Raw genomic sequence first — 18,486 nt, forward strand, 5'->3', positions numbered from 1 at the left:
AAATGTTATCTTTCATGGGTGTGCGCAGTTCATTGTACAGGGGGTTGCTGCTTTGTTTGAGCTCAACCATTCCTTTCTTTTCCTTATGCCAGCATGTCATTGTTGTTGTGGTCTTCAGTCCTGAGACTGGTTTGATGCAGCTCTCCATGCTACTCTATCCTGTGCAAGCTTCTTCATCTCCCAGTACCTACTGCAACCTACATCCTTCTGGATCTGCTTAGTGTATTGTTCTCTTGGTCTCCCTCTACAATTTTTACCCTCCACGCTGCCCTCCAATGCTAAATTTGTGATCCCTTGATGCCTCAAAACATGTCCTACCAACTGATCCCTTCTTCTAGTCAAGTTGTGCCACAAACTTCTCTTCTCCCCAATCCTATTCAATACCTCCTCATTAGTTACGTGATCTACCCACCTTATCCTCAGCATTCTTCTGTAGCACCACATTTCGAAAGCTTCTATTCTCTTCTTGTCCAAACTGGTTATCGTCCATGTTTCACTTCCATACATGGCTACACTCCATACAAATACTTTCAGAAACGACTTCCTGACACTTAAATCTATACTCCATGTTAACAAATTTCTCTTCTTCAGAAACGATTTCCTTGCCATTGCCAGTCTACATTTTATATCCTCTCTACTTCGACCATCATCAGTTATTTTGCTCCCTAAATAGCGAAACTCCTTTACTACTTTAAGTGTCTCATTTCCTAATCTAATCCCCTCAGCATCACCCGATTTAATTTGACTACATTCCATTATCCTTGTTTTGCTTTTGTTGATGTTCATCTTATATCCTCCTTTCAAGACACTGTCCATTCCGTTCAACTGCTCTTCCAAGTCCTTTGCTGTCTCTGACAGAATTACAATGTCATCGGCGAACCTCAAAGTTTTTACTTCTTCTCCATGAATTTTAATACCTACTCCGAATTTTTCTTTTGTTTCCTTTACTGCTTGCTCAATATACAGATTGAATAACATCGGGGAGAGGCTACAACGCTGTCTCACTCCTTTCCCAACCACTGCTTCCCTTTCATGCCCCTCGACTCTTATAACTGCCATCTGGTTTCTGTACAAATTGTAAATAGCCTTTCGCTCCCTGTATTTTACCCCTGCCACCTTCAGAATTTGAAAGAGAGTATTCCAGTTAACGTTGTCAAAAGCTTTCTCTAAGTCTACAAATGCTAGAAACGTAGGTTTGCCTTTTCTTAATCTTTCTTCTAAGATAAGTCGTAAGGTTAGTATTGCCTCACGTGTTCCAACATTTCTACGGAATCCAAACTGATCTTCCCCGAGGTCCGCTTCTACCAGTTTTTCCATTCGTCTGTACAGAATTCGCATTAGTATTTTGCAGCCGTGACTTATTAAACTGATAGTTCGGTAATTTTCACATCTGCCAACACCTGCTTTCTTTGGGATTGGAATTATTATATTCTTCTTGAAGTCTGCGGGTATTTCGCCTGTCTCATACATCTTGCTCACCAGATGGTAGAATTTTGTCAGGACTGTCTCTCCCAAGGCCATCAGTAGTTCTAATGGAATGTTGTCTACTCCCGGGGCCTTGTTTCAACTCAGGTCTTTCAGTGCTCTGTCAAACTCTTCACGCAGTATCTTATCTCCCATTTCATCTTCATCTACACCCTCTTCCATTTCCACAATATTGTCCTCAAGTACATCGCCCTTGTATAAACCCTTTATATACTCCTTCCACCTTTCTGTCTTCCCTTCTTTGCTTAGAACTGGGTTGCCATCTGAGCTCTTGATATTCAACATAGACTCACCATTTCTCATAACCAGTAATGATACAGAATAGGAATGGTCAGTGTTGTTAATGAGCCAATTGATGACGAGCGAGCAGAGATGCACATATGGCCACCTGCTGATTTTTGTGATTTTGGCTTACAGCATGCAGTATCCATAAACCTTATTTTTGAACCTACCCCACTGCATGCAAATGTCACACAATGGTGAAAGGATCATGCAGATTCACTCGGGCTTGTACACAACCTTTTACCATGACTCGTCTGCAAAAGGGGTTCTGTTGCGCACAGTTGCATTCTCGCCCTATATTGAGTAAATAGCCAGCCTAAGTACAGCTGTGAATGAATTCAAGTATTTGTGTTAATCACGATCATTCACGAATGATTTACACCAACAACAGTTTAGAGTGAAAATGTTTTTATTTTACTAACTCACAACCACAAAACAAACTGATGGCCACGTGATACTATGTCGGCGGCTCTTAGCCACACCGACCCTAACACACCAACAGACCATTATCAATAGACCACCATCTTTGTCCCCTATCCTCTGTCCTGTGTCTGGTCACGTGACACTACATTAGTCAACTATATTATTTCTAAACATGGCCATCATCCATTTACAATATTACTATATTAAAATACGTAAAACTAAATTCCTTATATTATTTTGTAGACAATCATCAAATTATTTGCATATTTAAGGGCACTCCACTTTTTGGCAGTTTCACCCCTCTTCTTTTGTTTAATCACTTCTTTGCCCAAAAGGTGTGGCATACAAAATACTCATTTTGCTCTACATAGATCGAAAACTGCAGTACCTTCACAATAAAAGACAATAACGTATTATGCAGAGGTTCTCAAACATCCTTAAAACTTAATTTTTATATAAAACATGTTATTTAATGTCCAAAATATTATCCCCACTACTGTACTTTAAATTTGAGTTTTGAACTATTTTTAAGAGCTCTTATGCTTATGGAGTACTCCTATTTCAGTGATCAGATACCCAGAAAATCCAATGATTAGCAAGACAGGCACACTTTACGTTATTAACATATGTACCAAGTTCTGCACTGAGACATAGACAATTATGTAACTTAGTAATTCATGTGAAACTGTTATATGCGGCCTCCTCTCTTTATCAAGAAGGTGACTCCATAAATATATTGACTTGTGCTTGCTATACCCCCAACTGTTCCTCCACAGTAAACATTACCACATCCAGCAAATTAGTTATACTATTACAGTATCCCTTGTAACCTCACAATCACAGTTCATCACATTTGCCAGTTGTCGAGAACATTGACGTGGATCCACTCCAGGATTGAAAAAGGCATTTTACTCAAGCACAACTGCACTGAGGTATATTCTACACTTACACGTCACCATCTGAACAGCAGCTACAACAGTCAGTAGTAACTCATGTATCTGCTAGTTGCACTAGTTGTGTGAGAGTCTTTCACAAATAGTGCTGGGTAATGGTTTCATTATGGATTTGATTTTGCGTTGCTCACTTTGTATAAGATCTAATAATTTGGCATTACTTTCTATATTACTGTGAGTCAAAAGCACCACACCAATGTTAGGTGATAACCTTGAATGTGAATTTACAATAACCAAACATGTATATTAATATTAAACTCTGCCAGTTAAGCATTATGTTTAAACATAACCAGCACCTGAACCACAAGTGGGCAACCTCAAAAGTACCAAGTATATGAAGTGGAGCTTAAAGACTTGCTTGTAGATAAGGATGATTACCATAAACTGTGACCTGCTCATAAGACATCACGTATCCAAAATCATATCAAATGATGCAAAAGAAAATCATCCACCAAATGTGACAAATAGACGTAGATGCGGAATGGGAACAAAGAAGCATTTAATATTGTTCAGCAAGAAGGTTGTTATTAGATTAAGCTTCTGTGATTGTCTTTGTCTCATGTTAATGTATACCTTGACCTATTGCACATCCTTCGAAGGTTCTCCTTTTTGATGGGATCTACAAAACACAACAAATGAATGAGTGAGCTATTGTTGCTGCTGTCTTTGTCAGTCAGAAGACTGGTTTCATGCAGCCCACCAAGCTGGGAAATCTTGTGCAAGCTTCATCTCCGGAGAGCCACTGCAACCTGCACCTGTTTGAAAAGCTTCTATTCTCTTCTTGTCTAAACTGTTTATTGTTCAAGTTTCACTTCTGTAGATGGCTACATTCCGGGCAGGTACATTCAGAAAAGATTTCCTAACATTTAAATGTATATTTGATAATTACAAATTTTTGTTATATCTGTAATGTTTGACTCTTTGATCACATTTCACCATTGTATGCACAGCTATCCTGGCTGCATACGGACAAGCACAGAGATTTCCATAACGTCAGTCTTCTCCGTTGTCTTGTCATTGAACACTGTCCCTTGTGTCTCACCTCGACTGGAACACTCTTGTCTGAATGACACAGCAGAAACACCCATTCCCATCAGAGCAAAATCCTTTCTGCTGCACACCATCTTTGAGCCACTTTTGTGAAGTCCTTCTCAGTAATGGGAACCTGATTCTGAAATAACCCCTTGCATTATATTAGATAACTAAATGACCTCTCCAAATTCAGAAGATGGATGGTAACTGACATATCTACTAAAGCAAAAATAATATATCTAAAAACAAAGATGATGTGACTTACCAAACGAAAGCGCTGGCACGTCGATAGACACACAAACAAACACAAACATACACACAAAATTCAAGCTTTCGCAACAAACTGTTGCCTCATCAGGAAAGAGGGAAGGAGAGGGAAAGACGAAAGGATGTGGGTTTTAAGGGATAGGGTAAGGAGTCATTCCAATCCCGGGAGCGGAAAGACTTACCTTAGGGGGAAAAAGGACGGGTATACACTCGCACACACACAACATATCCATCCACACATATTTATGTCTGCTTGTGTCTGTATATGCGTGGATGGATATGTTGTGTGTGTGCGAGTGTATACCCGTCCTTTTTCCCCCTAAGGTAAGTCTTTCCGCTCCCGGGATTGGAATGACTCCTTACCCTATCCCTTAAAACCCACATCCTTTCGTCTTTCCCTCTCCTTCCCTCTTTCCTGATGAGGCAACAGTTTGTTGCAAAAGCTTGAATTTTGTGTGTATGTTTGTGTTTGTTTGTGTGTCTATCGACGTGCCAGCGCTTTCATTTGGTAAGTCACATCATCTTTGTTTTTAGATATATTTTTCCCACGTGGAAAGCAACAATAATGATTACCATCATCACTGTATGCACTCATTACCCCTGTACATTCTTCTTTCCAATGACATTCCCCAGTATCCTTAGCTGTTGCACTCTCCTCAAATTTCACTTCCCCAGAACTCATTACATCAGGAAACATCTATTTTGTACACACAAAAATTCTTTGTATACCTGCCACTATCATTATAGTTATTATTATTATTGTTATTGTTATTAGTGGCAGGAGCAGCAGTGGTAGAAGTAATGCCAGTATTAACTTTATTAGTTAATACCAGTATTACTTACTCACATAGTCACTGCAGACACTCAAATTATTTTAATACCATCTCTTATTTTAAAATTGTTATTTCTTAGGTAACTATGATGTAAAAAAGGTACTGTATGTGTGACACCATGGTCCAATGTAAGAGGAGGGCTTGAGGGCCGTAAACAGATCAGGCTAAATAAATATATATTCTCTTTTTAAGAAATGCCCTGAGGAAGGCCGTTGAAATTCGGCCGAAACGTCGGTTTTAGTTTATTACTGTTGTTAGTTTTTAGCAATGACACGGCATAATACCCACAAGAATTGTAATCACTATGACACCGGCCGCAGAAGCCTACGTTCTTATATCAATGCTTTGCTTCTTATTGCTAGGTAACATTTTATGTTCTTTCTACATTGACTATCATCAGTTATTTCACAACCCAAATAACAAACCTCATCCACCACTGCTAGCGTTTCACTTCCTCATCTAATTCCCTCGGCATCAGGTTCGTAATTCAACTTTATTCCATGATCTGCATTTTACTTTTGTTGACATTCATCTTATAACCTTTTTTCCAGACACTATACATTCTGTTCAACTGATCTTCCAAGCTCTTTGCCATCTCAGACTGTCACCACCAACCTCATAGCTTGTATTTCTTCTCTCAGAACTGTAATTCCTTTTCTGAATTTCTTCTTGGTTTCACTGACTGTTGACAATTATACAGACTGAGTAATGAGATGCATAGATTACAACTGTGTCTCACTGCCTTCTCAACTATTGCTTCCCTTTCATAACATGTTTGACAGATGCCTGAAAATGGAGGATGAAGCACCTGAAAACAATGGCCTTCAATAAAAGATACTGTAGCAGAGGTGAATTTTATTTACTATAAGTATACAAATTCCATAGTGGTCTATGAAAAATACTTTATGAGCTTTACATCTGCCTTGCAAAATTTTCGTAATGAAATTTGCAGCATCAGTTGATTAGCAATTTCCACATGTGACAGTTTTTTGTATAAGCTAAACATCGCTTTCACACCCTGTCAGAACAAATGCTAACACTGTGTCCTGTCTTCCACAGGTGACTACTGGATAGATCCTAATGAGGGTGATGTGAGAGATGCCATCTTAGTGTACTGCAACGCCGACACGAAAGCGACGTGTGTCAAACCGAGCCCGGAGAAGACACCAGAGGTGTCGTACATAGGACACGATCAGGAGGTGTGGCTCAGTGAGATCGAGGGAGGCATAAAGGTAAATATTTGATGTATTTTATAATATGAGGATTTTCAGCAGTACTGGTATAAGTACTGTATATAGAATTTTGAGTGTAAGTAGAAATAATGAAGTTCTTAAAAATAGAGAACCAGAAGCTGATAAAATATAAGGGGCTGTTTCAAAACTTACATTAATATCAACAATATTAGGAACAGGATAGACAGCAACTCACCATAAAGATGACACTTTTAGTTGCAGATACAGCCTGGCCATTTGGAGGGAAGGTGGAGAGATAGGACGATACGGGTGGTGGTGGGAAGGAGAAGAGCGCTGTGTAGCATAGTATGCAGGAATTAGATTGAGGCATGAGAAGAATGCAGGTGCAGCTTGGGAGGTTTTTGGGTTAGTGGGGGTGGGAGGGAGGGGAGGGGGGGTCTTAGACAGTGGGAAAGGAGAGGAGCAGGGAAGAGAAAGGATGGATAGATGATTGGTAGACGGCCACATATAATGATGATGAGGGGACATGAATAAGGAGGAGGTGAAAGGATAGACGGTGTGTGGGAACTGTAAGTAGTGGGTGTGGGGACAATATGTTCCTGTAGGTTGAGACTGGGATAATTTCTGGAGTGGAGAATGTGTTGTAAGGATAATTCCCGTCTGCGCAGTTCAGAAAAGGTGGTGGTGGAGGGGAAGCTTCAGATGGTTTGACTTGTGAAGCAGCCATTGAAATCAAGTGAGTTATGTTCAGCAGCATATTGTGCCACAGGGTGGTCTGCGATGCTCTCGGCCACAGTTCAATGGTGGCGGTGATTGGTAGTCATACTGATATAAAAGCTGTGCAGTGATTGCATCAGAGGTGCTGCATGATATGGCTGCTTTCACAGGTGGCCCAGCTTCTGATAGGGTAGAATAAGCCTGTGATAGTACTGGAGAGGGAAGTGCTGGATGGGTGGATTGAGCAGGTCTTGCACCTGGGTCTTCCAATGGGAAATGATCCTTGTGATAAGGTGTTGGGACTGGGAGTGGTATAGGAATGGGTTAGGTTTTTGTGGAGGCTCAGTGGGTGATGGAACACCACTTTAGGAGGAGTGGAAAGGATCTTTGATAGAATGTCTCGTTTCACGGCATGATGATAGGTAATCGAATCCCTCACAAAATATGTGATTCAATTGTTACTGTCTGGGGTGGTATTGGGTGACAAAGAAGGCGCTCCTTTTTAGCTGGTTCTTGGGGTTAGTGGGAGGATTAAGGGGGGGGGGGGATGTGGGAAATCTTTCTGCAGACTAGGTCTGGGGGATAGTGGCTGTCTGTGAAGGGCTTTGTGAGATGCCTAGCATACTGGACAAGGAAGTTCTTATGACTATGCATATGCTGTCCTCAGCTTTGGGATGAATATTTTGGTTTGGAAGGATGGTAGCACACCTTCCTGGACTTTGGTCTCCTCCTCTCTGATAGCTCCATACACACATCTGTTCACATTAAACCCACCAAAACCAACAGTACCTGCATTTCAACAGCTGCCATCCCTTCCACCCAAAAAATCCCTCCCATCCAGCCTGGCCGTCTGGAGACAGCATATCTGCAGCAACAGTAATTCCCTGGCCCATATCCTGCCCTTCACATACAGGCACTGTGCCCCAGACCTAGTCAGCAAACAGATTTCCCGTGCCGTATCCCCGCACATCCTTGATCTTCCCACCACCCACTCGTCCCCCAATATTTGGATAAACCGAACCACATCCTACATCAAAGCTTTGGTTATTAACTATCATCATGCCCTGAAGTGAAGGACATCCTACCCAAGATCCTTCCCACCACTACTAAAGTGTTGTTCCATCACCCATTCAAACACCACAGCATCTTAGTCCACCCCTATGCCACTGCCAGTCCCAATCCCTTTGCCACATGAATGATGTCCCTGCAGCAACACAGCCTCTCCAATCCACCCACAGAACACTTCCTATACCAGTCCTGTCAGCAACATATCTTACATCAGACGCCAGGACAGTTGCGAAACCACCCTTGTCACATACCAGCTCTGTTGCAATCACAGTGAAGTTTCTTTTTTTTTTAATTGGTATAACTGCCACCCAACTGTCCACCAGAGTGAACTTTCACCCCCAAATGTGACTAGGAGCAAAGTGGACCACCCCAATACATTTTCTGCTCCTAAAATTATTCCGGCATCAACCCCACACCATCCAGCCACCAGTTTCCACCCCTTCTGTCCTATCATGTCCTCTCAATTCATGTCTTCTCACCCGCATTACTCTTTTCCTCTCTCTGCTTCTCTCCTATCCTGCTCCCTGTTCCCCTACCCCCCCCCCCCCCCTCTCTTCCCTCTCCCACAGCCTCCTGATGCTGCTTGTGACAGTGCAGTGCTGCTGCATTCTACAGTAATCCCTTCACACCCTGCCAGAAAGCGCTCTTCTCCCCCCACCCCCCGGCTTCCTCTCCCCCACCCATACCTTGCTTATCACCCCCCCCCCCCCCCAGCCCCACAGTTGCAGTCTGGCCATAGCAACTGGAGACAATGGTCATATGTGCATGAGGTGTGCCTGCTTGTGTGAATGTGTGTGTGTGTGTATTTTCATTTCCTTTCTGAAGAAGGCTCTGACTGAATTATTAGTGTGTAACAGTCTTTACATTGTGCCTGTCTGCAACTCAACATGTCCTCTTTGTGGGGCGTAGCAGTCCAGCCTTTTCATAATTGTTGACTCACCACTGCATATGTTAGACTGTGATTACAGTGTTAATTTAAATTGATTAGCAAATGACATTTTAAGTCTGAATTTGCACTCCTTGTTGTAATAAAATGTCCCTCCAAAGTCTCTCCTAGAAGTATAACATAAAAGCTCTCAAATTGATCTCTATAGTGCCTCTAAACATGTAAAACATCTTTTCTCAGTATTTTAATTACAATTGAAGTCACATTTCTTCTTGAAATGGGTGGAATAGAAAATTAACAAATTTGCTCAACAGTGAAAACATGTTTCTAATTTTTCACTTATTCCACATCCATGCCCCGTCCGCAACTGGCAGATGGATCACAATCAACAGTGTCACATTTCCTCTTTTTCTGAGACACTGTGTGGATGTTTGGTTTTTAAACCAGGTCATTGGCACAAAGTCTGGCAATCAGGAACTTTACACCATCACCTCTCCTCCCCTTGCCAGCCAAATACTGGCAGTGAAAATCTTTTCCACCAACAGGATTTGAACCGTTTTACTCCCGGGTTCAGCGCCCCTGCACAAGCGTGCGTTAGCAATCTCAGCCATGGAGGCGAGCAGAACTTGTTGATGGAGCATTAACATATTTTTTTTCCTTCTTTGTAAATGTGTATTATGTATTCGTGTCTTATCATCTGTTCTACATCCCTCAATATGCCCTCACTATGAATTTAAGGAACAAAAAGTATACGTAGTGTGAACCAGGTGGGAGCACAGTTTAATCAGCTGCACAAATGGCCATTGCAGATGACGTACAAGGCGGACAGCAACCAGCTGGGATTCCTGCAGCTGTTGTCGGTGGAGGCACAGCAGAACATCACCTACCACTGCCTCAACTCGGTCGCGTACTTCGACTCGGCCAAGAGGACCTACCGCAAGGGCCTCAAGCTGCTCGCCTGGAACGACATAGAGATCACCCCGCGGGGCAACCAGAGGGTGCGCTACGAGGTCACCGATGACGACTGTCGGGTAAGTCTGTGGGAACTGTCACCTCATGTGGCTTGTGCTCATGCTACCCAGTCGTCTCTACTCATTTTGTGTACCTGTATTGCTGTCACTCTGGAATTGTGTCTTTTTTAAAATTTGTAAATTTATTAATTGTTTTCCTTTGGCATTGCCTTATAGAAGTATGATCCATTCTTTGCCCCTGCCTCTTCAAAATGGCATAAAAACAACTTTTTTAAGTTGCTTGACCAGGCAGTTTACTTTATTCTGCACTGCTGAAATAGTATTACAAAACTTCCTCTTCTACTTCTTTGTACTGCAATCAAATACAGGTTAGTAAAATATGGGACTGTGCTTTTTTTTAACCCTTTATTTGGCACACATAGAAATATTGTGAAGAAATATTGTGACGTATCGGTCATGTGAACAATTTTACACGCCTCCCTTCATCCTTCACCAGGATTCAAACCAGCGTACTCCACATCAAGTGTCACTGCCCGGTAATATGTTAGCAACCTCAGCTTCAGATGCAGATCATGGAGTCAAGAATACCAGAAAATTGATCAGTTGACGGATACACAAACCATAGAATAACATCTGGTTGGAACAATGTGCATATTTTTTCCGGGGTTGTGTGATGCAAAACTGCCTGTAAAAACCGAAGACAAATGTATAAAACAGCTATATAGGACTAGCACTGTTGTGTGGCTGTGAAGTTAAGGCATCAATACAGAAGCTCTGTAAAGCAGAAATATGCATGAGACAATGGATGGGAGTCACATTCAAAGACAAAATGTGCAGTGAATTGGTACAAAGTTGTGTTAAAATTGTCCCCATAGAAAAACTCTCAGAATTCTGGCTCGGGTGGTACGGTCATATAAAATGGAGACATGACTGTGCCATTAAAATATGGCTTTCCATGCTTACAAAGAGGAGAGGGATATGAAAATCTCAAACCAACTGGTTGATGAGTATCCAAAGTAATGTAAAGAAAAATCTGACTCCAAGTAATGGGAAAATTCAAGGAGAAAGAAAGAAAGCCATTTGATAAGGAAATGGTCAGTAACTTACTATCAGTGGATAAAGTTGTCGTTGTGGTCTTCAGTCTGAAGATTGATTTGATGCAGCTCCCCACACTGCTTTATCCTCTGCAGGCCCCTCTACAATTTTAACCCCCCCCCCCCCCCCCTTCCACTTCACTCCATTACCAAATTGAAACTTCTTTGATACTCAGAATGTGTCTTGTCATCCAATCCCTTCTTGTACTTAAATCCTACCGCAATTTTATTTTCCACCCAGGTTGATTCAGTCCCTCCTCATGAGTCAGTAAATGTTGTTGTTGTTGTGGTCTTCAGTCCTAAGACTGGTTTGGTGCAGCACTCCATGCTACTCTATCCTGTGCAAGCTTCTTCATCTCCCAGTACCTACTGCAGCCTACATCCTTCTGAATCTGCTTAGTGTATTCATCTCTTGGTCTCCCTCTACGATTTTTACCCTCCACGCTTCCCTCCAATACTAAATTGGTGGTCCCTTGATGCCTCAGAATATGTCCTACCAACCGATCCCTTCTTCTAGTCAAGTTGTGCCACAAACTCCTCTTCTCCCCAATTCTATTCAATACCTCCCCATTAGTTATGTGATCTACCCATCTAATCTTCAGTATTCTTCTGTAGCACCACATTTCGAAAGCTTATATTCTCTTCTTGTCTAAACTATTTATCATCCATGTTTCACTTCCATACATGGCCACACTCCATATAAATACTTTCAGAAACGACTTCCTGACACTTAAATCAATGTTAACAAATTTCTCTTCCTCAGAAACACTTTCCTTGCCATTGCCAGTCTGCCATATAATCTCCAGCATTCTTCTGCAGCACCACATTTCAAAATTTTTTATCCTCATCTTGTCTGAGCTGTTTATCATCCACATTTCACTTCTGTACAATGCTACACTCTGAACAAATAACTTCAGAACCGACTTCCTAAACTTAAATCTATATTCAGTGTTAAGAAATTTATCTTTTTGAGAAAGGCTTTTCTTTCTATTGCCAGTCTGTATTTTATATCCACCCAGCTTCAGCCCTCATTAATTATTTTGCTGCCCAAATATCAAAACTCATCTACTACTTTTAAGTGTCTCGTTTCCTAATCTAATTCCCTTAGTATTACCAGATTTAATTTGAGTATGTTCCAAAACCTTGTTTTACTTGTGTCGATATCATCTTGTAATAACTTTTTAAGACACTATCCATTCCATTCAGTTGTCCTTGCAAGTCCTTTGCTGTCATATTGCCAATAAACTTCAGTTGTCATTTATTTTCCTCAAACTTGAATTGCTTTTCTCCTTTACTGCTTGCTTAATGTACAGACTGAATAGTGTCGGGGAAAAGTTACAACACTCCCTCACTTCTTTCTTAACCACTGCTTCCCTTTCATGTTCTTTGACTGGTATAACTGCAATCCAGTTTCTGTAAAATTTGTAGATAAATTTTCACTTGCTGTATGTTTCCCATGCTCCCTTCAGAATTTCAAAGAGTGTATTCCACTAAACATAGTGAAGAGCTTTCTCTAATTCTATAACATGCACTTACATTAAGGTTTGCATTTGTAGAAACTATTTTCTAAGATAAACCATAGGCTCAGTATTGCCTCAAGCGTGTCCAGAACCCAAACTGATCCTCCAGATTGGTTTCTACCAGCATTCTGATTCTTCTGTCCAGTACATTTGCAACCATAACTCATTACACTGATACTGTGCAGCATGTGATGTGTAGTGTGATTGTGTCTGTTGTGTGAGGAAGTGTAATTTTGTTTTTGCAGTTCAAGAGACCCGAGTGGGCCCAGACGGTGATCAGCTATTCGACAGACAAGCCAGTGAGACTGCCCATCACGGATATCGGCCTCCGTGACATCGGCCAGCCGGACCAGAAGTTCTGGATCGAAGTTGGCAATGTGTGTTTCATCTGAGCGGCCGAACAGACATTTCCGTCACCTGATGTGCGACTGCAAATATCGTTTCCTAACAGCTGAGCTGGAACCTGCCAGAAATGATTTGTACACTAATGTCCTGTAACATTCGCAACTTACGAGCACTCCCAATAAATGACCACAGATTGTATTATTGGTGTTCCATATATTTCAGTATATCAGCACTGCTGTGATACTGTTGGCATTCTGAATAGTTCACATTGTTCAGTGATGGCATTCTGTCAGAAGTGATACTTTGTGATAGTAACTTTTGATGTCATTTTCTGTTGACAGTGGGGGGAATTACAAATTGTAAGGCATTACAAATTATTATATTGTAAATTGATTGGGTAACTAATTTAATCTTATGTGAAATGAATTCTTCTTCCGAGGAGTGGGCAAACTGCCTGTCCCGATCATAAAGTGAGTTATTACCAATGTTTCCCTTTTTTTCTAAGTGTGATAATAAATATTAAATACAGAAATATGAACAATAGTTCACAAAATATTTTTAACATGTCTGAGAATCTCTATACCATTTGACATTTGTGGTTATTGCAGTGCACTGAAAAGGACTGTTTTCAAGTAGAATAAAGAAAAGTATGGATTTGTAATTAACAGGGAATTTTTTTAGTTCCTCTTCTTTATTGTAGCTTTAATTAAAAAATAATATTATACAGAAAATTGTACATCTGTAAGAAGGATGCTGAGAATCTATGGTGCTAAATGTCAGAAAAAAACAAATTTTGATTTTGTTCCTGTATATTTATATATCTTTTAATATCTTGATATATCTGAGGTGATCTGCAATCCATTTAACATTTTGTGTTAAAGCAATTGTTATTTTCTGTATTGTCTGGTTGCAACACTCAAAAACCTGCAAAAGTTATATAATTAATGGTTCTTTTAATCACAAATTTGCATTAATTTTTTTGTGTATAATTATATCAAATCACACTGTAACTACCCAACTTTTTCCAATAATTTTGTATCAAACTTGAGTATTAATCAGTAATATTTGCAGGAAATAACGACAATAAGCAGGTAATGTGTATCATAAAGACTCCCTTTGTATGATGGTAACATGTATGTTTGCATTGTGTCAAATATTTGTTGCCTGGGTATTAACTGTTTTAACTTAAGTGTATTGACGTGTTCACATGTGCCATAATGAGAAACATATCACTGCCATGTTACCAGTAATTCGACATTACTGTGTACTGAAATATTTATATATTTTCTGTGCCATTTTCCATTCCATTTTTGTACTTTAATAAAAAAATATGTAAAATCACTGCAAATATTTTTGCAAATTTCTGATTACATGTAAATAAAAATAAAGAACAAACACTGTGTAATTTCAAGAATTTCTAATCCTGTTGAAGTAAATAAGGGTGATTATAATTGAAGCTCCATAGAAAATACACATGACATCAATTTTGAATGGAATATTATTGAAGAAGAGGGGAAATGTTAAGAGGGGGGGGGGGGATTAATGAAAATATTCCCACTAGATCGCACTGTCAACATCATAATGTAAATGGGTTAGGCCACAAATGACAGATGAATTGCAATACGATGGCTATGGTTTGAGTTGCACATTACTCTGACTGTACTGTACAGTGTGCATGACTGCACAAGTTTGGCAGTCAAGAATTTTGGCACCGTTATTTAGATAAGCCCATCCATTGAGGCAAAGTCATACCACATCAGATTGGAAAAATTAGTTTCTAGTTGTCGTGAGGCCACAAATCGCATAAAAAACAACAATACTGGTTTTTAATTGTCTTGACAATGGTGCTCGATATATTCAATATGCTTTCCACTGTTTTCTGCCACAAATTGAAATTGAGAAACGGTGTGTCCAACAGCAGATCAGAATGTCTTGGGGATCACATTCAAAGTGCATCGCCCAGTGTGTGCCTTCAGTTCTTATGTTTGTAATTGGAGCACTGAACACCGCACGTTTCAGATACCCCGCAGGCAGGAGTCACACAGATTACGATCCGGTGATCTCGATGGCCAGGCTGTAGGAAATTGATGGCTGATAACTCTAAATTTTCAAAATGCCTCTGCAGCAGCTGCCTCACTGGCTGTGCTACATGCAGAGGAGTGGCAAATTGCATACAAATGATCCTACCCACTCATTCATGATGTTGATTGGTTGGGATGATGTTGGTGAGCAAAAGACTTTGTAGCGTTTAATGGTGATGGTACAGGTAACGGGACCCTTGAGACTCATCTCCCTGAAAATCTGGTGCTAAATAAACGATGCTGTCAACCAACACAACACAGTCACCTTTGCAGAATGAAGCAGTACCAGTTGATGTGTGAGTGAATTTCTCAGTGCCCATTTTTTGAACTCTGTCTATTGACATGTCCTTGGAGAAGGAAATGAGCTTTGTCTGTCCACAAAATGTTCGATGGCCATTCATAGTTCACTTCCAAGTGAGCAAGGAATCCTAGTGCAAAATGTTTCTCTTACTGGTAGGTCAGCATGAAGCAACTCCTGAACATATGTATCTCTGAAATGACACATGAAGCAACTCCTGAACATATGTATCTCTGAAATGACAGCAATGCTGGAAGTTTAATATAATTTTATCCACCACACTCGCAGACATGCCCAAAGTTTGGACAATTCCCCCTGCACTGCATGTCTGCACACCACCACTTGAATACTCATGCAATACTGTGACCACTTCTTCAATTGAGGTCCAGGGAGTGTGATAGGACCGCTGTTGTTTTCTATATACAGGGAGCGTCACCTAACGTTGCCGCTCGATATATTTCGTAAACCACATCAAATACTGACGAACCGATTCCACAGACCGAACGTGAGGAGAGGGGCTAGTGTAATTGTTTAATCCAAACCATACAAAAATGCACGGAAGTATGTTTTTTAACACAAACCTACGTTTTTTAAATGGAACCATGTTAGTTTTGTTAGAACATCTGAACATATAAAAAAATACGTAATCAGTGCCGTTTGTTGCATTGTAAAATGTTAATTACATCCGGAGATATTGTAACCTAAAGTTGACGCTTGAGTACCACTCCTCCGCTGTTTGATCGTGTGTATCGGAGAGCCCTGCAACATACATCGCGTTTCTACAGAATGATCTGCCAACGTCACCCGAAAATGTCCCACTGGAAACGCGTCGACGTATGTGGTATCAGCATGATGGTGCAACTGCACATTCCACAATTAACACTAGGCTGACCCTTGGCAGGATATTCGACGGGCGTTTCATAGGACATGGAGGACGCATAAATTGGCCAGCCCGTTCTCCTGATTTTACACCTATGGACTTCTTTCTGTGGGGTACGTTAAAGGAGAATGTGTACCGTGATGTGCCTACAACCACAGAGGATATGAAACAACGTATTGTGGCAGCCTGCGGCGACATTACACTAGATGTACTGCAGCGTGTACGACATTCATTACGCCAGAGATTGCAATTGTGTGCAGCAAATTATGGCCACACACTATTCCACTCCGTAATTGAAAACGGAAACCACGTGTGTACGTGTACCTCACCCCTCATGGTAATGTACGCGTGCGTCAGTGAAAAAGACCAATAAAAAGGTGGTAGCATGTGGACGTAATGTGCTGTTCCAGTCTCTTCTGTACCTAAGGTCCATCACCATTCCCTTTGGATCCCTACGTAATTCGGTGCTCTCCGATACACACGATCGAACAGCGGAGGAGTGGTACTCAAGCGTCAACTTTAGGTTACAATATCTCCGGATGTAATTAATATTTTACAATGCAACAAATGGCACTGATTACGTATTTGTTTATATGTTCAGATGTGCTAACAATACTAACGGGGTTCCATTTAAAAAAACGTAGGTTTGTGTAAAAAACATAGTTCTGTGCATTTTTGTATGGTTTGTTTTAAACAATTACACTAGCCCCTCTCCTCACGTTCAGTCTGTGGAATCAGTTCGTCAGTATTTGATGTGGTTTACGAAATATATCCAGCGGTAACATTAGGTGACTCACCCTGTATACATAAATGATTTGGTGGACAGGGTAGGCAGCAATCAGCAGTTGTTTGCTGATGATGCTGTGGTGTACAGTAATGTGTTGAAGTGGAGTGACTGCAAGAAGATATAAGACAACTTAGACAAAATTTCTAATCATTATCGTGAATGGCGGCTAGCTTTGAACGTGGAAAAATGTAAGTTAATGCAGATGGGTAAGAACAACAAACCAGTAGTGTTTGGATACAGTATTAGTAGTGTGCTGCCTGACACAGTCAAGTCATTTAAATATCTCGGTTTAACGCAAAACGATATGATATGATGAACGGCCAGATGGGAATTCTGGTAGGGAAGGCAAATAATCAATTTCGGTTTATTGAGAGAATTTTAGGAAAGGGTGATTCACATGTAAAGGAGACCACATGTAGGATGCTGGTGCCACCTGTTTTTGAGTACTGCTTGAGTGTTTGGGATCCATACAAGGTTGGATTGGAGGAAGACATCGAAGCAGTTTGGAAGTGAGCTGAAAGATTTGTTACCAGCAGTACGTTCGAACAACACGTAAGTGGTACAGAGATGCTTCGGGAACTCAAATGGGAATCCCTGGATCAAAGGAGATGTTACTTTCGAGAAACACTATTGGGAAAATTTAGAGAACCAGTGTTTGAAGCTGACTGCTGAACGATGCTACTGCTGCCAAAATACATTGCATGTAAGGACAGAGAAGATAAGGTACAAGAAACTAGGGCTTATATGGAGGCATATAGATAGTCATTTTTGCCTTGCTCTGTTTGAGTGGAACAAGGGAGGGAACAACTAATAGTGGAACAGGGTACCCTCCATCACATACCGTATGGTGGCTTGTGCAGTATCTGTTTAGAAGCAGATTTTGGTCAGTTGTTTTCCTGTCTCTGTACATTGCACTTCGTACATCTTTTCGAATTTTGTAATCTTTTCTCCAGACCCTTGGCAGCCATCGGACCAACATCTTTTTTCACGCCCTCGAGTGTGTAGAACTTCAGCAGAGCTGCTGGTGCAAAGTCACCAATTTTGTAAAAGATCTTAACAAGCAGCGTGCAATTTGGCATTGAGACAGTCATGCAGAGCGTCTCAAGACAAACTGAGGAACAGCCATATACCTTGTGTCTTTCATTTAGCATATTCTGCTACTTATATTAATATATTTACATTAATATTTTCCACCCAAAACATTTCCTCCTTCTTTGATACTATTTTGCTCAAATTTTTCATCATTCTGAGCAGTAGGTGTTTATTCTTACAGTGTTTTGCAAGTGGAACTTTAATTATAATTATTGTGTATATACTGCACTATATCTTACCACAAAAAATGGCAGTAATTTGAACACCAGTAGACTGATG

At 40.7% G+C, this 18,486-nt stretch overlaps 1 protein-coding gene across 2 annotated transcripts in view; it reads left to right on the forward strand.

Annotated features, from left to right (window-relative positions):
• LOC126215318 (collagen alpha-1(I) chain-like) overlaps positions 1 to 14,464 on the forward strand; it is a 324,350-nt gene extending 309,886 nt beyond the window's left edge. For both annotated transcript variants that reach the window (XM_049941998.1, XM_049941999.1), the window contains 3 exons: positions 6,335 to 6,507; positions 9,949 to 10,170; positions 12,970 to 14,464. In XM_049941998.1, coding sequence (XP_049797955.1) covers positions 6,335 to 6,507; positions 9,949 to 10,170; positions 12,970 to 13,116 — 542 coding nt within the window. In that variant the 3' untranslated portion in view covers positions 13,117 to 14,464. The remainder of the gene's footprint in view (positions 1 to 6,334; positions 6,508 to 9,948; positions 10,171 to 12,969) is intronic.
• The last annotated feature ends 4,022 nt before the right edge of the window (positions 14,465 to 18,486 follow it).

Source organism: Schistocerca nitens, chromosome 12, assembly GCF_023898315.1.
Source record: "Schistocerca nitens isolate TAMUIC-IGC-003100 chromosome 12, iqSchNite1.1, whole genome shotgun sequence".
Classification (NCBI taxonomy): domain Eukaryota; kingdom Metazoa; phylum Arthropoda; class Insecta; order Orthoptera; family Acrididae; genus Schistocerca; species Schistocerca nitens.